The sequence below is a fragment of the Panthera tigris genome, chromosome D3, assembly GCF_018350195.1.
Source record: "Panthera tigris isolate Pti1 chromosome D3, P.tigris_Pti1_mat1.1, whole genome shotgun sequence".
Taxonomy (NCBI): Eukaryota; Metazoa; Chordata; class Mammalia; order Carnivora; family Felidae; genus Panthera; species Panthera tigris.
The window spans coordinates 55261201-55287186 of record NC_056671.1 but is presented as its reverse complement, the minus strand read 5'-3'; the positions used below and the strand labels follow the sequence as shown (position 1 = coordinate 55287186).

Genomic DNA, 25986 nt, shown 5'->3' with positions numbered 1-25986 from the left:
GGAATTTTTTTGAGCTACTCACCTTTCTGATTTGACCATAGTGGTTGTGGCTTTGAACTCTTATGGTATGTTGGTTCTTTGGTCAGGTGCCTACCTTGGCAGATTGAGCCTGGGGAGGACATATGGCTACCAAGACAGTAGGTAGGGTAACTTGTTCTTGAAGGGAGTATAGAGAGGAGATTCATACACTAAAATGATATGTTCAATGTAATTAGTTGTCCTGTTTCTTTTCATGGAGAGCCAGAGGAAGGAGCTTGAAAAGGTGCCATCAGCACTGGATACCCCTCTAAACCAGGCCAGTCAAAACTCAGTAAACATTTCCTCTCTGCTAAAGTCAAGAAGCAATGGCTTTCAAACTAGAATCTACTGTGCTTTATCCAAAGCAAGATTTTATGGATGGCCATGGTTGTGTAACATTAGTATAGCAGCATGAGACATTGGGGACAGGGAGTTTATTTTGAGCAGCTCTTGGCTAATTAGAAATAATCACACTGTTAGAGCTCTTATCTTGGTATTATTCAGAGAGTTTAAATTGGTATAGTCAGTACAGAAGTTTAGAGAAATTGGTTTTTTTAATGGTCAACCAAGATGAATTTTTAAATTTTGATTTCAGGAGAATTCAATGAGTTGCTATGATAGAAAAAGTATTAATGAAAATAAGCACATATATCACTAATATAAAAAGAATATAATCATTACCTGGGAATCCTTTCAATTCTGAGCTCATTTTTATTTTTTTCAAACTCATTCTGACATCACCTCCTGCCAATCCTTTTACTACGAAAAATAAAACATCAGCAAACCCAAAATGTTTTCTCTTCTTCTTTGAATTTTCAAAAAACATTATGTTTCTACTTGGTGGTTTTGAACTATGCAAAGCAAGAGGTTAGAAAACAGGATCAATGTAAACAGTGTTCCGTGGATATTGGTAGCAGTCGGTCTGTGAGAGCCTGTGCTCTAGAAGGAGGATTTGGGGCAAGATGGCCGCCCTGATGTTGCCCAGGCTGCTCAGGTAGAGTTGACCTAATTCCTCAGCCATCCACTATTTGAGAATTTGCTTGGTTTCAAACTAGGTGATGACTTTGAGAACATTCATGGTTCTCTTGAGCCATAATCCTCCTTCCCCCCCAAATCAGTGCTAGGACTACCTATTGGTTATTTAATTTAGTATTAACAAAATTAAATATTTAAACTGGCTCAAGTATACTGAGTTTGAGAAATGTAAAGTGTGGAAACAAGTCTTCCATCTTTACTATTTGTTAAGGTCTTGCAATTAATGTAGCCAAAGCAAGTACTATTTCTGTTATTGAAAATAGTTCACCTTTTATTCTTAGGTGGTGACAAATATCCAAATGCTATGTGGACTCATGATGTGTAGTCTAGGATTCTGCTATTATGAAAGCATTTCACTCTTAAAGTACCTGCTTTATTTACAATTTCCTCTCTAGCAAGTGCAGTGCTTGCTATTTTTTTTTTACAGAGCACTTTATTTTAGAGTTGAGTAAGTAGTTCTTTCTTCCGTTCTGCCCATTTCTTCTGTATTTACTCACAGTCCTTTTCAACTTGGCAACTAGAAGTATATATGCACCTTATGCACTTATGAATACTCACACACAGAGATGAAGCCATCCATAGTCATTCAGATTCAGTCATCCTTTCCCATGAATGTGGCCATTAGCCCTTGTCTATCGTTCAGTTATGCTCTCGTGATCTGTGTGATGGGAAAGATGGGTGTGGGAATGTTAGTGGTATCAGAGATTTACTTACCCTTTTGGGATGGGCGTAGGACTCCTGGCTTCTTTGTGCTTTGAATAAACTAACTGTGGCCTATGAGTAACACCTTACTGATTTTTTTTATATTGAGGTATAATTGATATATACCATTGTATTAGTTTCAGGTGTGTAGCATAATGATTTGATACATTTGTATATCATGCAATTGTCAGTATGATAGGTCTAGTTAACTTCATCACCACACATAGTTTCAAATTATCTTTTCTTGTCATGAGATAAAATCACTTTTCAAATAGAAAAGCAGCAAATGTGTTACTGTTCTCTTTCAAGAGTAGGACTTTAATTTTCCATATCCTCCAAATACTGATGTTAATGTTAGCTTGCTTTTATCTCATATATTCGTAAATTGTGTTATTTTTTCTCCTCCTATTTATTTAAAGCTTTAGCAAGTTTCCTAAAATGATATCATTTGATAGCATTCAGCCCTGAATGTCAAATACAGTTGTCTTTGGTTATAAATATCGTGTAATTGGTCAGCTTGTACTTATAATCATGGTGATATTGAAAGTTCATCTGCATCTATAAAAACATCAGAACTACTCAGTTTATGCTAATTGCAAGAAGGGTAGGCAGAAGGTCTTTGTTACAGAAAGTAGAAGGTGGTAGCAGGCTATTCACTGTGATTTCTGATTTTATGAAGTACTACAAAACAGGTAACCTCAGATGACATCTTTTAATTTAGTGTCTCTAAGAGCTCCCTAAATCCAAAGTTAACTTGTCCCCCCCACCCCCCCGCCTCCCCAGAGCATATTGCCTGTCTTTTACAGGCTCTTCTCTTCACAATACCTAGATAGGTGTTTCCTGCTGAGGTGTAGCTACATGATTTAGACAGACATTGGTCTGGAATTAAGGATAGGGTGTTTGATCCTATATTTGTCACTATCAGTGTGACTTGAGCAAGTTCTCCATTTTATGTTTATCAAGCTGTTTCAATTAGTAAAACTGATAGTGTTATTTTATTCCTAGATCTGTTTTAAATATTGTAAATATTTAAATATGTAAATACCAAAATGATTTGTATGAGTAAAATGTATAATGATTGAAATCAATTGATATTATTCAGATGAATCTAGAATAAATTAGTCTTAGTTAGAAAGATATTAGTACTTTCACAAGTGTCTAAATAATAATGCTTTATAATTTGCCACCAAAACTCTTATTGGCTTAGAATCCTTTAAGATGACCAATAAATTCCGTGATACCACTGTTACTGATGATGATGGATTCAGCACCAGAGGTAGAAATCGTAAAGGAAGTTTGGTGCAAATCTGTTGGATATCAAACAGTGAATTAATATTAACAAGGAAAAAAGAAATCACAGAACATTTGCTATAATACTATCAAAGATGCTAGAAAACAGAAGTCTTGAAGCCAGAGTAAGGCAAATTGTATCAATTGTGATCCAGTCTAGAAAATCGAGGCCATTACAGGTTACTCATCAGAAAAACTTAATACTAGGCACTATTTATAATGGTGTGAGAAGAGCTCAAAGGCTAAACAGAGGATAGTAAAGCGATATAGGAATTAATAGCAGAAGGAAGCCACTGCTACAACCAGAGGTGGAAAAGTTGAGAAGGAGTTGGTGTTAGTAGAGCCCAAGAGCCAGAGGACCTACCTGGTTGCGTGAGATTCACAGAAGATACTTCCTGGCAGGATTTGGGATGTGGAGAAGATGCATCCTGAGCTAGAGACCTGAATCAGACAGGATGTGTATAGAAAGTGGGGGTAGGGATACCCAGCCATTTTCTCTTTCTCCCATCCTCAGTCTTTGCCAGCATCTCCCATCATTTGATCTAAGCCATAAAACAATAAGCAAAGAAATCTAGGAAATGGTTTGCAAAGAAAGGGGAAGAAGAGATCAAACCAGCAAATGACCAAAGCGTAAGATGGAACGTATGTAGAAGCCTTTCATTGTCCCGTTTTAGGATTTGTTCATTTTTTAGATCTAAGAAGTGCTTAGTGGCTCCGGTTTCTTGCCATCTCAGGATGTTGTGGATGAGATCTTCACTTTCTTTGTTGAATAGTCCTGGCTCACCCACTGCACTAGGGAGAGGAACTTACGGGGTTGGGAGGGCTTAGGAGAAAATATCGTGGAGCATGCACTCTAACCATCAGCCTCTAAGCTACCCAAAAAACATGGGCATTAAGTAGGTCTAGTATGGTTACAAGATTTCTCCCTTTACACACACTCCCAAAACACATTACACTTCTTCACCTGCTTGCTAATGGCTGAAAATATCAAGAGTAAAAGCCTTTCGTTCCACAATTAGAGATAAGATGTTTAAATTAACAAGTGCCTAGCTGAAATGATTTTTTTCTATGGGGAAATTTCAGTCAAAGACCAATCAACCAATCAATCAGTCACTCTCTTCCTCAGTAACATGACTTACAGAGAACCAGTGTGCACACAGCTGGAAGATTGACCATGAAGATGGGAAGAGAACATGAGGGACCCAGAGGAAAAACTCGGAAGGTTTTGACAAGTTTTCCTAGAATAGCACTGTTTACCTACTATATGAGCAATGATAACAATGATTGCAGCACATGCAAGCACATAGGTGATATGCAGCTCTGCTTTAGGGGCTGAGTAACAATTCTTGATTTCATAAGCACGCACTTGACATTGGTAAACATCTTCTTTCCTAGGAGTTTGCTAGTCAAAGTAATTGAGGTGATCTTCCCTGAAAGAATGCCTTTAGTTCTGCAGTTACATATTTCCATTCACTCTATGGGGAAAAAATCCTATTCTCTCCTGAGTCTTTTAAAAGTGGGGCCACACTGGCAATAAGTGTTCTTGGTTATTTGTTTTGATTAAGAGAGAATATTTGGCTTGCTGGCATCTTTTTCTGAAAATGTCCTAAAGATTTATTAAACGGGATTAAAATGGCAGATCAGTCTTACTAAACTCAGATTTAATATTCTCTTGACATCAAGAGTTCCCTCCCACAATTGCGTATGTCACCAGTTAGTTGTTGGAGATGATCTGCATGAATTTCTCACATGTGGCCCCAAAATTCTCATATGAGAAATGCTTCTAGATGGCTGCCCCTTAAGATAAATTAAACCAAGGTTCCTGTGTTTTGTTGGGTGAGAGGTTTTTAGTGCCCAAGAGGATTTTCATTTTTAACAGTTTCCCTGGAAAATTCAGAAGCAATTGAAGTTTGAGAACCACTGATAGGTACCTATCATATGAAATATGCCTTGAATAATTTTGAGTGGTGTTACCTATCGTGAGCCACCATAGAAAATCCTTTATGTTTGTTTCTGTGTTCATTTCAGATTGCTGTATAACAAATTATCACACACTTACCAGCTTAAAACAACAGCTATGTCTCACAGTTCAATAGGTCAGAAATCTAGGCAGCCTCGACTGGGTTCAATGCTCAGGGTATCACAAGGGCAGAATCAAGGTGTCAGCCCGTCTAGCCTTTAAAATAGGGACTCTGGTAAATGATCCACCTCTAAGCTTATTCAAGTTGTTGGCAGGGCGTAATTCCTTGTCGCTGTAGAACAGAGGTCCCTGTTTCCTTACTGGCTGTTGGCAGAAGTCTCTCCCAGCTCTCTACAGCTGCCTGCATTCTTTCTATGTGACCTCCTTCATCTCCGGGCCATCAGTGGCAAACCGGAACCCTTTATGCTTTGTGTCTCGGTGACTTCTGCTACTCACCAGAGAAAGCCCTGTGCTATTAAATGCTCATGGGATTAGATCAGGCCCACCCAAAGAATCTCCCTCTTCAAGATCCACCGTGCTGCATGACATTTGTATAATCACAGGAGTGATATCTCACCATGCTTACAGGTTAGAGGAATTAGGGTATAGAATCTTGAGGGGGAAGGCACTATCTAGAGTCTTCCTACCACAGTGTCCAGTGTACTAATGCTTTCAATGAGTAGCTCAGTAACATATATGAGGACGTAAAAAGATGTGATTCTTTTTAACATTTTTAAAAAATCCTATGTTTTGAGCAACATTAAACAGATATGTGATTATGGCCTCCTGTGGTTACCTAGTTCAACAAATAGTTATTGAATATTTACTATGTGGCAATCATAAATTCATAAAGGAATAAGAACTAGATCTTTCCCTTCAATACCTCACATTTCATAATTAAACATCTCTGGAGATAGAGGAACTTCTTTGATATTTTGATAATGTGTCAAAATGTTTTCCCATATACTGATTCTGTGTAACTTCTAATCTTTGATCTTCTGACAGGTAATAAAACACATTAATATTTTTCAATTTGATTCAACCATATTTCTCCTCATAATCTCTGACAGTGTTCTTTTCAGGTTTAGAATCCTCTTGTTCTTTGAGTATATTTTATTACATGATTTCAAGTCCCTTCCACATGTAAGTTATATTTTTAGTAAGACATAATCAAGTCACTTAACATTTCTGTTCCTCAGTTTTTTCAGAAGTAAAACAAATATTATGCATTAGTTAACATTGTTTTTTCCACGTTAAAAAATTATCTCTGGCTAAACTAAGTGAAAACAATGCAAAGAATGGGAAGCTAACGGAGAGGTACTGGAATTTCTGACAGAATCACAGAAAAGAGGTAAAAATTAAAAACAGCCTCAATTTTAGAGAAATGGTGATAACTCCAGTGATAATAATTTTTGTATTTTCTTTCTAGAGGTTAAGATAAAAAGACCTAGTTCCAATGACGCCCTTTTTCTGTCTCACAGCTCCAAATTGTTCTAAGGTAGGAAGGGATTATGGCTTCTAGAGCTATATGCATATTAGCAAGGTATCATCTACCTAGGTTTCCATCCCAATGGGTGCTTGGTACATGCCATCATTTGGCTGCTAAAACACACACATACGTACCACACCAGTGCACATCACACATCACATTAACTTTTTCACATAGCCAAAGATAATCCTATTGAAAACTTACCACCTATTTCACATGAACCTCAACCAATCTCATTCTTCCCCAAATGGAATGAAATCTAAGCCCAGCTATTGCACTCAGAGATGGTGTTGGGGAGCCCCAGTTTCTCAGGCCAGATTACCCATGGATGTTCGTTTCTTCTTTCGTTCTGTAACCATTGAAATTATGTAATTAATGGACTAATTAGCATATTTATCTACCATCAGCACACCATATATACACAATGGAAATAAAACTTCCGGATGCCTGGGTGGCTCAGTCAGTTAAGCGTCCGACTTCACCTCAGGTCATGATCTTGCAGTTGGTCCCTGTGTTCGAGAGCCCTGCATCGGGCTCTCTGCTATCTCCCTCACTCTCTGCCTCTCCACCCTCCCTCTCCCCGCCCCTCTCAAAAATACATTTGAGAAAAAAAAATTAAAGAGACAAGAAACATGTTTTAATCTTCAGACACTTGACAGCAAAGAAATCCAGATAAATACTGCACTCCTAGTTTCTGCATCTGATTCCAAAGCCAAAGATAGTATCACTAGCCCGCTCCACTACTCATTCCACGTTTTCCTTTCTTTAGCTGGCAGTTGGATTACTTGGAGTATTTTCCAGGTCAGATATCGGAGGGGAGGCGGGGGAGATGAGATTTTATCTCTACCTATAAGGATTACCTTGACAGTATTTTCCTTTTGGCAAAGTAAAATGAAAAATGCTTCAGGTACTCGTTTGGGCCTATCTCCCAACCCATTTTCTTTTTTCGATACCTTTCATTCCCTTGGTATTCAAGATGAGTGACCACGGCCCATACATAGCTCTCCTTTTGCCTGTTCCCGTGGTGGCCCGCGTGGTGTGAAATGGTCACTTGTCTGCTGTTTTTCTGGAAGCATCCTTCTTACAGGCCAACAGAACGTAGAGCTGTAGAGAAGAGTTGTGAGAAGTGTCACTAGCATCTCAGAAAAGCCTTTTCAGACTGATGTTGTGGCTAAGAGAGAGGCAGCCCCAAGAGTCAGTAGCTGGTTTAGAGCATATATCACATCCTGAAAGGCAGCACCTCAGGCTCAGATTGTATCTTTCAGTGGCATCACGGCTGAGTTTTTTATTTTTATGTTTGTAAACATTTTTTGATGTTTATTTGAGAGAGAGAGAGAAAGAGCAACAGAGCATGAGCAGGGGAGGGGCAGAGAGAGAGAGGGAGACACAGAATCCGAAGCAGGCTCCAGGCTCTAGGCTGTCAGCACAGAGCCCAACATGGGGCTTGAACTCACAAGCTGTGAGATCATGACCTGAGGTGAAGTTGGATGCATAACCGACTGAGACACCCAGGCACCCTGGCATCATAGCTGAGTTTTTTAAATAATAGTTTATTCCATTATTTTATAAGGTACATAGTTTGTCAATAATGGAGTAGAGAATAAGAATAATAGCTCCATGGCAAATCTTCCACCTGTTTCATTTATTTTAGTATGATGTGATTTCCTTAATTAAAATTAATGTTGTGTGGGCAAAAAGAGTGGTATATACAACATTATGAAGTTCATATGTGGTGGTGTTGAAGGAAGAATGAGTGAGTAAAATGCAGGGCCAAGTCAAAAATAAGTGTCCATTCTGTTGAGGACAACTAACTACCCCCTCTAATTAGAGGCGTCTAATACAATTGCTCTGCCCTGGACTATTATGAAAGGTCTATCAATATCATCCTTCCTTCACCTTCTATTCAGAAGTCCTTCAGACATTCCTTTTCCAAGTATCTATACCATTTGGCTGCAGCCAAAGAGATACTAAAAACAACCTCTGAATATCTTTGTTTAAAGAGAATATATAACCAGACTTATTGCTAAAGGTTCTGTCCTTTTAGTGGATTTCATTCTTGTTTGGGCCTATCCATGAAAGCAACTGTACCATTGCAGAGTGTTACAGGAAACCAGGCTGACATTTTTCATTCCCGATTTTTCAAAAAGAATTTCATTTAAGACAGGAGACAGAGATTTACAGAAGGAAATCTTGTATGGCAGATTGTGCTCATACGGCACTGGGGCATGAACAGGCTTGTATATTGCTTTCACTCAACAAAGGAGGGCTACTGAGAATGCACAGATTTAGCACCGAATGAACCAGGTGGTGCTCAGTTGGTAATGGCCAGTTGGATAAAGAGTCAGAGGCTGTTATCAAAAAGTCAAGTTACCCAAGGAAGAATGCAGTGCCCTGCACTAAATCTTGTTCTTTACTGACAGAATTTCTCTGGTTGGAGATGACCCCAAGCTCCATGCCCAATCCCGAATGGCTACAGATCTAGAGTACCATTTCATCTACTTTGTCTTCATGAAGGCCAAGTGGAAAAGCCACTCTCATTACAGTCTAAACCAGATGAAACCTACTTGGTGCCTTCTTCTTAGTGATAAACAGGTCAAGTTTTAAGAACTTCTCCTTCACTGGGGAGGGGGAAAACTGAATCTCTCTGTTACTTTCTTACCCTCAGTATTGGTTCTATCATTTTAAAATCAATGCTGTTTAATATTTTAGTAAGACTCATACCTATATATACACACACGTATATTTATTTACATTAGTAAACTCCTTACTGTGAATGTTTGACTTCAAAATGTAGCATCATTTTTTGTACATGTTTAAGATAGCAATGGGGCGCCTGGGTGGCTCAGTCGGTTAAGCCTCCGACTTCAGCTCAGGTCATGATCTCACGGTCCATGAGTTCGAGCCCCGCGTCGGGCTCTGGGCTGATGGCTCAGAGCCTGGAGCCTGCTTCCGATTCTGTGTCTCCCTCTTTCTCTCCCCTCCCCCGTTCATGCTCTCTCTCTGTCTCAAAAATAAATAAACGTTAAAAAAAAAAAAAAGCATTACTAGGAATGCCTGAGTGGCTCAGTCGGTTAAGCACGTGACCTTGGCTCAGGTCATGATCTCATGGTCTGTAAGTTCAAGCCCCACATCAGGCTCTCTGCTGTCAGCACAGACCCTGCTTCAGATCCTGTCCTTCTGTCTCTCTGTGTCCCTCCCCCGCCCTCGCTGTCTCTCTCTCTCTCTCTCTCTCTCAAAAATAAATAAACATTAAAAAAATAGATAGCATTATTAAATAGTATATAATGTAGATTATAGTTTTCAAATGCAAATAAAAACAGACAACTGCTTTTGCTGATTATCTTTTCAAAGATGTTTGTGGTGTTGAGGACTTGGAAGTGCAGGACTATTGTAATGAACGATTACAATTTTTGCGTATAAGAAAACAAAAGATAGAACAGGGCTGTTTACTGAAGTTAATAACAGTAATATAGAGGATGAGTAAAGTAGAAATAAAAGAATGGAAAAGTCATCAGAAGGATTTGAAGAAAGGAATTGAGAAAAATGAAGAAGGAATTTCTAGGTGACAACTGCAAATGGACAAAGGGTGATAAAGGCAGGAATGTGTCAGAGTCTTGGGCTGGGGGAGGGATGAGCTGCCCAGCAAAGGATCGATCAATCGATCGATCGATCACCTATGTATCTATTCATTTTTGTTTCAAGTTTTTATTTAAATTCTAATTAGTTAATATATAGTGTAATATTGGTTTCAAAAGTAGAATTTAGTGATCCATTATTTCAATATAACATCTAGTGCTCATCACAACAAGTACCCTCCTTAATACCCATCACCCACTTTAACCTGTCCCCACCCACTTCCCCTCCAGGAACCCTCAGTTTGTTCTCTATAGCTATTAGTTTCTTATGGTTTGCCTCCTTCTCTTTCTTTTTTTTCTTCTGTCCCCTATGTTTATCTGTTTTGTTTCTTAAATTCCACACCTGAGTGAAATCATATGGTATTTATCTTTGACTGACTTATTTCTCTTAGCATAATACACTCTAGCTCCATCCACATGATTGCAGATGGCAAGATTTTGGCTGAGTAATACTCCATTGTGTGTGTGTGTGTGTGTATGTATATGTATATACATATGTATATGTATATGCATGCATATGTATATGTATACATATACATAAATATATACATATATATATATATATACATATACATATACATATACACACACACACACATCTTCTTGATCCATTCATTAGTCAATAGACATTTGGGCTGTTTCCATATTTGGCTAATGTTGATAATCCTACTATAAACATCAGGGTACATATGCCCCTTTAAGTCAATATTTTTGTATCTTTTGGGTAAATACTTAGTATTGCAATTGCTGGATCATAAGCTAGTTCTATTTTAACATTTTCAGGAACCCCCATACTGTTCTCCAGAGTGACTGTACCAATTAGCATTCCCACCAACAGTGTAAGAGAGTTCCCTTTCTCTGCATCCTCAGCAACAACTGTTGTTTCCTGTGTTGTTAATTTTAGCCATTCTGACAGGTGTGAGATGGTATTAATTATAGTTTTGATTTGTATTTTCCTGATGATGAATGTTGTTGACCGTTTTTTCATGTATCTGTTAGTCATTTGTATATCTTCTTTGGAAACTTGTCTATTCCTGCCTTCAGCCCATTGCTTAACTGGATTGTTTGTTTTTTGGGTGTTGAGTTTGGTAAGTTCCTTATAGATTTTGGATACTAACACTTTATCTGATATATCATTTATAAATATCTTCTCCCATTCTAAGGTTGCCTTTTAGTTTTGATGATTGTTTCCTTCACTTTGCAGACGCATTTTATCTTGATGATGTCCCGATAGTGCATTTTTGCTTTTGTTTCCCTTGCCTCCAAAGACGTGTCTAGTAAGAAGTTGTTGCCTCTTATGTCAAAGAGGTTGCTACCTGTGTTCTCGCAAAGGATCCATTTAGACTGTATTACTTGCTTCATGTTGTAGAGTAGCCCTAGGGTGCTGTGGTATAAGATGTAGGGTATAAATCTATGATTTCACTCATGTGGAATTTAAGGAACAAACAGATGGACGTGGCATGGGAGAGAGAGGCAAGCCATAGAACAGACTCTTAACTATAGGGAACAAACTGAGCATTGATGGAGGGGATTGGTTAAATGAATGATGGGTATTAAGGAGGGTTCTCGTTGTGATGATCACTGGGTGTTGTATGTAAGTGATGAATCACTAAATCCTATTCCTGGAACTAATATTACACTGTATATTAACTAACTGGTATTTAAATAAAAACTTGGAGGAAAATTAAAAAGATGTAGGGTATAGTCTAGCAATGGATGCACTTTCATTTTTTTATAGGGGACCCTAGGCTGGGAGAAGACTTAGAACAGAGGCCAGGAGTAACAAAGTGAGGAAGAAGGCTGGCACCTAAACTCCATTTTGCAAATAGATTTTGAAGGATTTACAAAAAATCTACTTTTTTTGGATATTAAGGTACCAATCTTTTGACGTAGGGTTATTTACAGCTGTATTTTGGATTTAAAAGTTAGCTTTATGGTGAGATATCAAAGGGCAGTTTTCTAAGGAGGAATCAAAAGGCTAGAGGTAGAAGATTGTGGTGCATTTGAGGAAAAATGGTAAAAAGCTTTTTAGACCCTGTAAGCATCTGACCTGGATTTTAGGACTAAATTTCCAAATACTAATCTTAAAATGATTATTATATAAAATTTTTTCCTATTCATTTTGCCCAAGGCACTTGGCCTAAAGGCCATAATGAAGAGCTACCAAAAGTAAATGAATAAGAATATAGGTCAGGTGTTTTGGGAGATTCCAAATATATATACATCACATTATGTTTATATAGAGAGATATAGATATGCACACACATATATGGATATTTATATACTTAAATACACACACATCATACATACTGTTATAGGTTAATTCTCTTTAAAAAATATGTTTTAATCATTTATTTTTGAGAGAGAGAGAGAGAGAGGGGAAGGGAGGGAGGGCAGAGAGAGAATGGGAGACACAGAATCCGAAGCAGGCTCCAGGCTCTGCGCTGCCAGCACAAAGCTCAACGCAGGGCTCCAGCTCAGGAACCAGGAGATCATGACCTAAGCTGAAGTCGGAGTCTTAACCAGCTGAGCCACCCAGGCGCCCCATTGGTTAATTCTCTTTATATGGAGAGAGCTAACCATTGAATCTGGTTCTGATGCAACTGCTTCACACAAAAGGCTTGTGACGACATTAGACATAATTGAAACAAATAGTATTTCTAGGGTCTGTACCAATTGGTGGAGGGAGTGGGAGTAGGGAAGGAGAAAGAAGAAAATGAACAGCTTGCCATTAGGGTTAGTGTCACTGCACCTTACAGGCAAGAGTCGCAGCTGAGCTAACTTGGATGGCCCTCTCCACAACACTAAATCCATCCCAGCAAAACTAACCTCAGAGCAATGGAACCCAAACATCCATCGGCCTTCCTGATGTCACTGGATTGCCACACTACCTGTCATCACATTCCACGTTCTCTTCTGTTGCTAGGTACCCTGGGCACTCTTAATTTTCAAAGCTCCAGGTGCCGTTTTTTCCCTTGGTACTCACACATAGAGTTTTGGTTCCAATGCTCTGGTGCCCAGGCTGAAATTTGAGAGAAGCACCATTGCTCTTGGCCTGTGAAGCTGAAGGCCATACCTACAGATGTCAGCACCGTACCCTCTGTGTAGCAGCTCTCGACCTGCATGCCAGCAGCCACTTAGGATGGAGCAAACTATGTTGGGTAAGGAAGCAGATTTCCCCTTGAGAGCAATAAACTGCTGTGAGTCGATTATGATAAGTAGAGGAGTCTGAGATTTGTGGTTTCAAATTCTGGAAAAGTATCTTCAAGGAGGAGAAAATACAAATCATTAATATGGTTATGAGAACCCAGACAATCAAAAATGCTTCATTTAGTTTCAGTTTAATGTCTGCTCCCTCTTTCTGTTGAATTTTTCTAATATAGACATCAAAACTTTGTTTCAAATTTTGATTGATAAAACAGTGGCATGTGACATTACTCGTTCTTTTACCATTTAAATGATAAAATGGTGTGAATATATATTATATACAAATAAGTAAATTATTCACTTGTTCTTTATGAAACATACTGATTTACTCAAGAATGAAATATGTAAAGCTGTGGAATTTAGTTACCTTGGTAACATCTGGAGTGAGGTACTCTGTCTAAAAATATTTTCTCCTTTATTGTTTATACTTTATACCAAAATTACAAATACATGACTTTTATTAAAAATTATCCTGAGGTAATAATGTTTATCTTATTTAAAATGCGAATAAATGGTACACTAGTTACTAAATATGGATGATGATTTTAGATTAAAGAAACAGTTGTAGCATGTTAATTTCTTAACTGTAATAGACGTTGGATTTGTTTTCTGCTAGTATCCATTTTGTGTATATAATATACTTTTAGGGTTATTCGTTCTTTTAACATATTGACAAAATTTTTATTACATAAAATGTTTAGTATTTTAAGGGATTCTAGTGCACAAATGTTACATCACATTTTTCTTCATGAATTTAAGAACTGGACTTGAATATGTACCTTCTGCTTTTCTTTGGACTTTCGTGGAAAGAAATAACTTAAATAATCCGAAATGATTTAGCATACTTTAGCATAGGATTTGACTTCACATAAAGAGCATGTGCAATTTTATGGGTTGCTTATATAAATCACACCTCTAATTCTTTATTTCAAAAACCTTCTATATTTCATGGTTAAAACAAAAAGAAGAAGAACGTTTTTGATTTTCTCAATAGCTGTGGAAAGTGATATGTCATGTTATTTATGACCAGTTTCTTAAATTCTCTTATGTATGTTTTCTCTCCCCATGAAGTCTTTTTTTGAATGGAAATGTACAAAGAGGAATTTATGAGCAGAATCTTGCCATTTGAATGTATTTTAACTTCACAAAGCGGTTTTAGAAAATTTTTAAAAATATCATTTTATTGAAAATTAAACTTAATACCCTTTGTTTTCATTTCACATTGGAGCTGGAGATCTGGGCTTCCTCCCAGACCCTTGTCTGCCCTACTCTCAGTCTTACTTGTTCTTTTCTTAGGATTTTTTGAGTCTCCTCTTGTTCTGCACTGTTGCTGCTTTGGTTTGGGCTTTCAGCAATGCTGAGCCAGTGGCTTATAGAGCTCTTAACGGTCCCACTTTTGTTGCCTTCATCCCATTCTCCTCATCAGTCAGAGTAATCTCTTTAAAACACAGTTTTGTTCATATCACTTCTGCATAAAAATGCTCCTATTCACTCCCAAGTTACAATCCACGCTCTTAGTTCAACAAAACACATTGTCTGCCTCCCTTTCGTATTCTCTTGTTTGCACTCAGCACCCCAACCTTACTTCCCATCTGCCCTGCACTTTCCTTCCTCTGAGGTGTTGCCCCTGCTGATCTCTAATTGGGAAACTCTCTCCCCCACCTTCATCACCGGGTTAAGGCTTACTCGTCTTTTGGAATTTAGCTCATATGCCACCTTCTTTAGGAAAACTTCTGTGATGTGTTTACCCCTTGTTTTGGGTCAAAGCCTTTTTCCTCTGCATTTTAGTTGCATGTTTGTTTGTTTTTTCTGTCTTTTAATTATTTGTGAAATTACTGAAGACACAGTCTCTATTGGCCAAATATTTAACCCCCTTTTGGCCAAGCATAGGTATTCAATAAACGTTGAATGAATGAATGAACAGGTGAGTTATACCACTTCTTGAAATTTATATATTTGTTTCATGAATTTAATTGATTAGAAGGCATAAATTTTTCATTGCATCCTACAAAAATAAAGCACACTGGGGAATATTCAGAAATCAAAATATTACAAATATGAATATTATTACTCTTATGTGTTCATATTTTTATGGCTTCATCAATAGACTTTAACTACAGGAAATAATCTAACACCTTTGCATTTCATAGTCCTTTAACATTAATAGAAAATTCTTACCATAAATGCAAAGATGAAATTAAGAGAAGTAGAATTTTCCTGTTTCATCTAAATTTTGTTTTTTACTCTAAGTAAATTGTTATTGATATGTTTTACTAAACAAGCTTATCATTTATTTTAAAGCCAGAAAATTTTGGTTAATTCTACTTCTTCCCCTTCCTCCCTGTTTTGTTTTTTTCTACAGTTATTTTATTTATTTTTAAATTTCTTTATTTAAATTCAAGTTAGTTAATATACAGTGTAGTATTGGTTTCAGGAGAAGAACCCAGTGATTCATCACTTATATATAACACCTAGTGCTGATCCCAACAAGTGCCCATCTTAATGCCCATCACCCATAAGCCTGTCCCCCGACATCCCTTCCAGCAACCCTCGGTTTGTTCTCTGTATTTAAAAATCTCTTGTGGTTTGCCTCCCTCTCTGTTTTTATCTTATTTTATTTTTTCTTCTCTTCCCCTGTGTTTATGAGTTTTGTTTCTTACATTCCATCTGTAAGTGAATATCATGATATTTGTCTTTCTCTGACTGACTTTTTTCACTTAACATAATACATTCTATCTGGTTCCATCCATGTTGTTGCAAATGGCAAGATTTCATTATTTTTTATTACCAGGTAATATTCCATTGTATATGTAGGCCACTTTTTTTTTTTTATCCATTCATCAGTCAACGGACACTTGGGCTCTTTCCACAATTTGGCTCTTGTTGATAGTGCTGCTATAAACATTGGGGTACATGTGTCCCTTCAAATCAGCATTTTTGTATCCTTTGGATAAATATCTAGTAGTGCAATTGTCAGGTCATAGGGTAGATTTGTTTTTAATTTTTTGAGGAACTTCCATACTGTTTTCCAGAGTGGCTGCACCACTTTGCATTCTCACCAATAGTGCAAAAGTGTGTTCCCCTTTCTCTGCATCCTCACCAACATCTGTTGTTTCTTGAGTTGTTAATTTTAGCCCTTCTGACAGGTGTGAGTTGGCATCTCATTGTGGTTTTGATTTGTATTTCCCTGGTGGTGAGTGATGTTGAGCATCTTTTCATGTATCTGTTAGCCATCTGGATGTCTTCTTTGGAAAGTGTCTATTTATGTCTTCTGTCCGCTTCTTCACTGGATTATTTGTTTTTGGGTGTTGATGTTGATAAGTTCTTTATAGATTTTGGGACTAAGCCTTATCAGATATGTCATTTACAAATATTTCTCCCATTAGGAAGGTTGCCTCTTAGTTTTGGTGATTGCTTTCTTCACTGTGCAGAAGCTTTTTATCTTGATGAAGTCCCAGTAGTTCATTTTTTGCATTTGTTTCCCTTGCCTCCAGAGACATGTCTAGTAAGAAGTTGCTGTGGCCAAGGTCAAAGAGGTTGCTTCCTGTTTTCTCCTCTAGGATTTTGATGGTTTCCTATCTAAAATTTAAGTCTTTCATCCATTTTGAATTTATTTTTGTGTATCGTATAAGAAAGTAGTCCAGGTTCATTCTTCTGCACGTCGCTGTCCAGTTTCCCCAGCACCATTTGCTGAAGAGACTGTCTTTTTTCCATTGGATATTCTTTTCCACTTTATTGAAGATGAGTTGGCCATACATTTGTGGGTCCATTTCTGGGTTCTCTATTCTGTTCCATTGATGTCTGTGTCTGTTTTTGTGTCAATACCATACTTTCCTGATGATTACAGATTTGTAATACAGTTGGAGTCCGGATTTGTGATGCCTCCAGCTTTGTTTTTCAACATTACTTTAGCTGTTCGGGGTCTTTTCTGATCCCATACAAATTTTAGAATTGTTCGTTCTAGCTTTGTGAAGAATGCTGGTGTTATTTTGATAGGGATTGCATTGAGTGTGTAGATTGCTTTGGGTAGTATAGATATTTTAACAATATTTGTTCTTCTAATCCACGAACATAGAATGTTTTCCATTTCTTTGTGTTTTCTTCAGTTTCTTTCATAAGCTTTAAATCATATATATGTTGTAAATATTAGAGAGTATTAAAATATCCAGTGCCATACAGTTAAGAAGAAATTAATATTAACATTTGAGACTGTATTTTTCACTATTCTCCCTCCCATATTCCACATTTCCCATATTCTAATCATTTCAACATATATTAAGCCAATTTTTTTATTTTTGGTAATTTCTGTCTCTTCTAAATGTTTGCTATCGTAAGAAACATTTTTGTAAAGACCTTTTTACCTGCACAGCAATGCACACAATGATTGCTCTCTTTAGGTTTAAAAGTCCCAGAAGTGTAATGACTGGAGCAAAGGTGATGAGCTCTTTTAATGTGTTTGATGTGTATTAAACACTCATAAAGCTTGAACCAACATATGCCCTGCTAGCATATAGACAATGCTTTTATCAGAGAATTTTCCCCAAATCTTGACATTGTCGCTTGAAAAACAAAAAAGTTTCTGCAAAACAATGAACAAGTTTTCTTTTTTAAATTTACTTTTCTTTGAGATTGCATTTGAGATCAAACTGTTTTCCCTACTTTATCTTTTTCTTACTTCATTTCTTCTTGTGCCTAAATGTGCCTACTAGATTACAAATAACAATGGCTGCTTCACAAGTTATTGCTAAGGATGAAACTGCACAGGATATGTAAAATTAGCACCATGGCAAGCATGTAATAGGAGCTCAGTAAATGTGAGTTGAAGTAGAAACCGAATGGCATGTTAATTAAAATCAAAATATTCTTTTCAACAGATGATTCTGCTGCAGAGAGCTTTAATGGCAATGAGACTCTGGGGCACAGTTCAATTGCTTCAGGGGGAACACACAGCAGGGATATGGGTGACTCCAATGGCGATGGCAAAACTGGGCTGGAGCAGGACGAGCAGCCACTGAACCTGAGTGACAGTCCCCTCTCCGCTCAGCTGACTTCGGAATACAGAATAGATGACCACAGCAGTAATGGAAAAAACAAATATAAGAATCTTCTAATTTCTGACCTCAAGATGGAACAAGAGACGAGAGAAAATGGAAGCAAGGTAAGGTCATGTTACGATTTTCAGAGTTTTTGAGTTTGTCATGAAGGTCAGAAAGAAACACATATTTACACAAGAGATGAAGATTATTTTCACTAAAAATATTTTAAACAAATCCTCATAATATGCTGCCAAGACATTTAGAAGCATAGATATCATGTGTCCACATGAGCAATAATTTTCCCGAATAACAGTGAGCAGAATGAATAGTGTTTCGAGCAAAGCTGTTGGTGTTTTCATACATGATGAAATCACTTGATTTAATGTTTCTCCTTCATATAATCTTCTTATGGATCTGTCTCTGGGAGTTTGTGGAGCTCATACCTGAAAATATAGCCCTGAGAACACGATTACAGACCTTAAAAAGATCACTATCTAGTTTCTACTAGAATGGATAGATAGACACAGTAATAAAAGTTTCAATTAGACTCTCAAGTTTGCTTTAGAGACCCAGGGACTTCAGTCAGTAATTTATTCCCCATACCTGGGAGAAACGTAAGTGTCAGTGTTCTAGATGAAATATGCAGATTAAATAACTACTGCAACACATAATGTATCACACGCTGTATTATACAAAAGACACACACATGTTTCAGACATATCTAAATTTCTAGATGCTTTATAGCAAAATAAATTATAGTCCTCCCCATTCCCAATTGATTTATTATTTTATTTTTATTTCTTGGTCCTTCTGTTTTTATCTCTTTATCTTCACATCCGTTTTCAGAAATACTGCCCATTCTTTTTTTGTTTTTATTTAAATTCCAGTTAATATACAGTGTAATATTTCAAGAGTACAATATAGTCATTCAACACTTCCATACATCACCTGGTGCTCATCACAAGTGCCCTCCTTAATCCCCATCACCTCTTTCACCCATCTTCCCCCCCCCCCCCCCCCCCCCGTCACCGTCAGTTTGTCCTGATTGATTTAGTAAAAAAAAAATAAAGTTTACATTTCCACCGGTTTGAAATAATGCATGCTGGTGACTTTCGCTCTATAATTTTTCAAGGTATACTTTTGACCACATGAGGATTTTTATGGAATGTACATTTTGACTCCTTCCTCCCCTACCCTCTTATAAATTAGAGTTGAAGAACTGATCTTTTGACATAGCAAAATGTCTTAATTTGGATTAATTTGTGAATGTGCTGAGGCACTGTACTTCCTAAATTGGCTCCATTCAGATCCTCTTGCTTGCCTGAGGGTATGTTGTTTCATCCTCTTTTAAGCAAGTCACTATACATCATCAGACACTTAAACACTTCTGCCTGAGGGAGGCTGCTGCAACTTTTGCTGGGGTAAATGTGCAAATATTCTCCCCTATGGTTTAAAGCATAATCACTCAAACACAAATGATTTTATATTCACTAGCATGATCTGAATCAAAGTTACATTTTACAGAACAAAATAGCCTTTAAATTCTCAGGCCATCTGCAACATCCGTCCAGTCTTCATAAAACTTATATGATTATGAATGTCCTTTTTATGCTATGTATCTGTTGAATATTTTTCTAAAATTACTCAGTGGTTTGCTCTTCTGTTCCTTAACCCCTTATCCATTATAATGATAGGAACTATGCTCATTGGAAACACATTGTTGCACATTTTAAACAGTGAAGTTACTTTTCTACTCTATTAAAATGAAGTTGTGAAAAGCACAGATTGTTTGGGTTGTATGTGAGGAGTAAGATGAGAAGTGGGCCTGGGGAGGAGACCTCCCTAAGGAACCTAAAGTTTAATGGTTTGGTAAAGGAATAACAGTTCCAAGGGCCGACTGAGGAGTAGCCAGAGAGGCAGAAAAACAATCAGAGGGGTATAGTGAATGGAAGCTAAGGGTAGTATACCTTTCAAGAAAGAGTTGTCAGCTCTGATGGGCAATGCTGATATATCAAATAAGATAAATACAGAAAATAATTGGATTTATGTGAACAGTTTTGGAGCACTTTGAGAGCAGAATCCAGAGGGACTCTTTATTCGCTTCTTCAAAGATTGAAGGATATATTAGATACCTGTCATACTTGCATTAATGGAGTAGGTAGCAGAGACAACTCAAAGAGAGGACTCTTTATTCATAAAACCTTTGATAAATAGTTTTGGTACAAAAGGGTGCATATACAGAGAAAAGTTTCTTAGTAAAACTATAGGCAAGTATCTATTTCTGTGTTAGAACATTGGGAATTCAAAGTAAGAAAATACTATTTCTATTGAAGTAATAAAGAGGGCTTCCTAGAGAAAGTAAATCTTGAACTTTGAAGGAAATGTAAGATTACCATTTTTTCAGAAGGGATCTCCTTTTGGACATTGTGAAGGCCCTGGAATGCACAGGAAAGATGAGTTGGTCTCACAGGTTAGGGAACCATTGCCTATTTGGAGCTAGGTAGGACTTAATAACATCGTACTTGAAGAAGAACACAGTATCATTATTCAAGATAGACTATTTGCCACCAATAAATTTATTCACTGAATATTTACTGAGGGACTCCTACATGCAAGGCACTGTTGTAGGAAGCAAAAACATGGAAGTGAGCGAACTAGGGTCCTAGCCCCTCAAAAGCTTAAAGTCTATCAGGAAAGAGAGGCAAACCTCTGATTATAATCAGATTCCGTAAGTAATATTATGGGCATATGGCAGGGTGAAGTGAGAGATGAAAAGTAGTGCACCCATGGGACTATAATGTTCTTAAGGAAGACTTTGGAGAGAGGTTGATGCTAGGGATAAATGCAAAGTGTAAGTAGAAGCTATTTAGACGGGGGGGATTATTTATGGTAGAACATGTGTGGAGGCATAGAACCACAGGAGAGCATACTTGTCATGGAGATTTGCAAGGAGCTTAGCATGGCCACAGTAGAGAATATGTGTGGAGAAATGGAGTATAGAGTGGCTCCATCAATAAGGGCTTTATAGGCTAGTTCAAGGACTTTGGACTGTATCCCATAGGTAAGCTTAGCATGATAAAGTTGTGGTCAGCTTGGAATTTTAGAAAGATTATCTTGTCTACATAAACAGGGTAAACAGGGTAAAAGACAGAAAACTGGTTATAAGCTATTGTGGCATTCCAGGAAGAAAGTGATGTAGGAATATACATATATATATATATATATATATATATATATATATATATATATGAATATAGGAATATATATATATAGGAATATATATATAGGAATATAGGAATATATATATATATAGATAGATAGATATAGATATAGATACAGATATAGATATAGATATAGATGTAGATATAATAGGGCTCCATAGGTTGTATATTGTCAAACTCCTGGGAATATCTTTCACATAGACTACAGTATGAATAGCCTCTTTATACATCCCAGTAGGATATAAATTCTATGACTATAAGAATGATACCTACCATGGGTGCCTAAGTGGCTCAGTCGGTTAACCAGCTGACTTCAGCTCGGGTCATGATCTCACGGTCAGTGGGTTTGAGCCCCATGTTGGGCTCTGTGTTGACAGCTCAGAGCCCGGAGCCTGCTTCAGATTCTGTCTCTCCCTCTCGCTTTCTCTGCCCCTCCCCCCACTCACACTCTGTCACACTCTCTCTCTCTCTCTCTCTCTCAAAAATGAATAAATGTTAAAAAGAAATTGAAGAAAAAGAATGATATCTACATTATTTACTGAGATGTGTCCAGCACCTGGCTTAATATCTGGTACATAGTAGCCTCTCAAATATTTTGAAGAAATGAAGTTTGATCGAATGTGGGAAGTGGAGCAGAGAGCATTCTAGAATGACTCCAGGCTTATTGGCTTGGTTGCCTAGGTAGATGGTGATTCCATTTACCAAGATGCAGAAAGAGAAACACTTGAAGAAGTAGTTTTTTGATAAATAAGGTTTACCATGCCTATGCAGTATCCACTGGATATATTTAATAGGCATCAGGGATATATGTGTCAGCTCAGAAGAAATATCCAGGTTGGAGAAAGAAACACATGAAAGGTTTTAGAGCAGAAGTGCAGCTTAAAGCTGTTGTGGTTGACCGGATCACCTCAGAAGAGCATAGAGCGAGGAGAGGAGAGGATCAAAACATATCAACCTGGAGAATAGCACATCAAAAACAAGTGGCATAAAACGAGCTTGTGGATGAACATAAAACCAAAGGAGAAAATGAAGGCAACCAGTAAGGAGATGTTTTAGAAGCCAACGTGTGGGGCAATTTCAAAATTTATATGTAGCTAAAATGGAGTAACGGTTAGGTGAAGTGATGTAGGTCTAAACCCAGATGATACTCAGAAAGTTAATGCTAAGAGTTGAAGTCAGAACACATGGCACAAGAAGAAGCCGAATTAGTAGGGAAGTGGATTGGAGACATTTTTAGAGGCTGGATAGGAAAACTAAATCATTTTAATTGTAAAGGAGACTGTGCCTGGAATTTTGTTTTAGGAATTCTTCTTGCAATGCAAATTTGCATGCAGAGTGCCCTGGGTTCCTGGCTTTGGATCAATACTTGCTCTGCCTGAGGCTATCTGGTGAACTTCATCCTAAAGGTTTATCACTCATATGTTCAGTTAGTACTACTATTTGTAGTCCTTAGAAATGTTCCAGTACTTTTGTACAAATTTATAAAGTGACAGTACCAATTTTTTCTTCCAGTATTTTTCAGTCTAGCCTCTGTTCTGCCTTGAAGGAATATTAAAGTTTAATTATACAGCATCTTTGAGAAGCGTAGATTGCTGTGAGTTTGATATTGACCTATTTCACAATTTTATTGTGAATAATACCAAACAAAAATAATTACAAAGCATTTAAAAACCTGAACACTGAATAGAAATGCTTAAAAAGAATAGCCGAGCTGGACTATGCCATTTACTGATTGCTTATTATTATGCAAATTCAGTCACTAGACTAACAAATCTTATTAACCAATCTAAAGAATAAATACATTGCATTGAAAACTTTTAGGTGATATGTATTTTCTGCTTGCAGATGTCCATATTTTTAGAGGACAACAAGTAACATTAGAACTCAGAAGGAAGTAGAAATGTTGATTAAAGCCTTGGAAAATGAGATTCATGAGGAAGTGTCAAGGAACAATTTAGATAGGGAAAGACAGGCTAAGAAGACACAAATTTGGATATAAATATATTTAAAATTATTAAGTGAGAATAAAAACAAAACTTGAACTCTAATGGAGAGAAATATGTAACTTAAAAACACTATCATTGACTTGTTTTGTTTTTTTCTCTTTTTTTCTTTTAGTATTTGTGACCTAGCTGAATTATACTTAATATGGTAAAATATTCTGAATCAACATCCCCAAAGAATAATATTTCAAGTAGTAACTGTGGTAGGAGGGTGATTATTATTTGAAGGTTAATGTGTCACTGTGGTTACTGCATATTAGGTTTGGTTTTGGGCTCTGTTCCCAAGACCCTTCAATCTTCATTTTATTAAAGTAATCTTTTTTCTCCAAAAGGGTCCATGTGGCATTTTTTCAATGAATCTTTAAGTTCTTACCAAACTGGATATTACCATTCAAATTAAAGTTTGTAAAATATTTATCATAATTACCATTAATAATTGCTATGCAGTTTTATTTAGGCATGATGAATGGAAGTAGCACATTTTTTGAAATATCTCTTTGTAATATTTAGGTGTAATGAGATTGTCTTTTAAAGCATAAGAGCCATGGATTTACTTTTGGAACAGTATTATCTTGGTCTTTGTTGTGTAGGTATTCCAGCTCGTTGTTGCTTTAATTTGATGATTTTCAATATCTAGCTTCTTGGTTGTTGTATAAAGATTTGGGCACAGACCTTCCTCAGAGTAGAAACAGCAGTATGTATTCAACAAATGTTCCTCATATATGCTAGGAACTGTCCTGGGTGCTAAAAAAAACCACAAAAAAAACACAAAAGGTCTCTGTCATTAAGAACTCACCAGAAAGGTAGACATAGAAGTAAATAAGTGTGTTATAATACGGAAATTAATTGATATGTAGATGTGCCTTCTAGGCTTACTAACTATGTCTTGGAAAGTTTCCCCAGTTATTTTTTAATAGTTACATAGGAGATAGCTACTTGTTGAAAAGGGAGTAGGAAATTCTCAAAGAACACACCATTAAATTAAGACCTAGAAATGCTGAGGACTAAAGTGGTGCGAGAGAAGTCCGGAGAGGTAGTTCAGGACATCAGATGAGAGTAGGCTATAGATACACTGTTAAAGTTTGAACTTCACTCTATAGTTGACAGGGAACTTCCTAGGATGTAGGCTAGGAAAATATCATGGTCAGATTGTGTTTTGGGGTAGATCATTGTGGCATCTTTGTTACAAGATGACTTGAAGTGGCATGGAAAGGGAAGAAGCTGCTAACAGGATGAGGTACTGCCATGGTGAGGTGATGGTAGGGATGGGAAAGAGAGCAAAGACTTAAGAGATATTTAGAATGTTAAATGGGTGGAATTGGGAGTTTGATTAGGCAAGTGATGGAGGGCATGAAAGAAACTAAGAGCCAGAAAATAACCGATATATCAGTTCTGATATTTGGATGTCACGTCAACTCTAACAATGAACACTTGTGTAATGTTTCATATTCATAACTCAGACTAACTCCGTGTGGTAAGGAGAGAAAGTATAATTATCAGCCTTACTTAAACATAAGGGCATAAAATCCAATGGATGCTAAGCTATTTAATATTAATTATGCAGTTAGTTAAGTGATAGAGCCTGCTATTGAACCCAGGTCTTCTGACTTTGCAGCCTTGTGCTTTTCACTATACTCACACCCACACACTGGTTGATGTTTGTAGGACTAGTTACTCTATGGACCATATAGTGACTATGTTAAGCAAGCTATCCAGAAAGGCAGATATTTAAAACAATCAGTGGATAATTCCTTGGTAAGTGGCACATATTTACAGTGGCATTTATTATACAGATATTTGTTTTGCTCTTCTATATGGATTATTTTACAAAATAAAAATAATATACTAGGTGCCTCTATTGGAAAACTAAGCATGTAGCCATTTGTTGCTTTCATGCACAAATGTAAATAAATGGATAGTAGTGGGTCCTTAAAAGCCCTAAGGTAAATTTTAGACTTACTTTTTTTACTGCCAATTTAAAATGACGTCTTCATGTATTTTACCTAGAGACATATATATTTTACCTAGAGACATATATATATATATATATGTATTAATATATATATATATGTATTACATATTTATTTATTTGTTTATATGTATTACATATAATATTACATATTTATTTTACATATTTACATTTTACATTGTATTATATATTACATTTTACATTATATTACATATAATATTACATATTTATTTATTTATTTATATGTATTACATACATTAATACATATACATATGTATTAATGTATAGATACATAGAGAGAGCATGTATGTGTTTCATATTTTACATGAGTTACATGGGCCTCATTTCTTCTCATTATTTGACACATTTTTTTCTTCTGTCCTTAGTGGATCTTTTTTTAAATCAAAAGATATACAAGAAG

At 36.8% G+C, this 25986-nt stretch overlaps 1 protein-coding gene across 7 annotated transcripts in view; it reads left to right on the top strand.

Annotated features, from left to right (window-relative positions):
• The window catches only part of NOL4 (nucleolar protein 4), a 426345-nt gene that overhangs the window by 190316 nt on the left and 210043 nt on the right, over nucleotides 1–25986 (top strand). For 5 of the 7 annotated variants that reach the window (XM_042962703.1, XM_042962702.1, XM_042962709.1 and 2 more), the window contains one exon: nucleotides 18211–18494. In XM_042962703.1, coding sequence (XP_042818637.1) covers nucleotides 18211–18494 — 284 coding nt within the window. Of the gene's footprint in view, nucleotides 1–13093; nucleotides 13291–18210; nucleotides 18495–25986 lie in introns of those variants that run through there. The other 2 variants (XM_042962706.1, XM_042962705.1) reach the window with 1 other exon arrangement.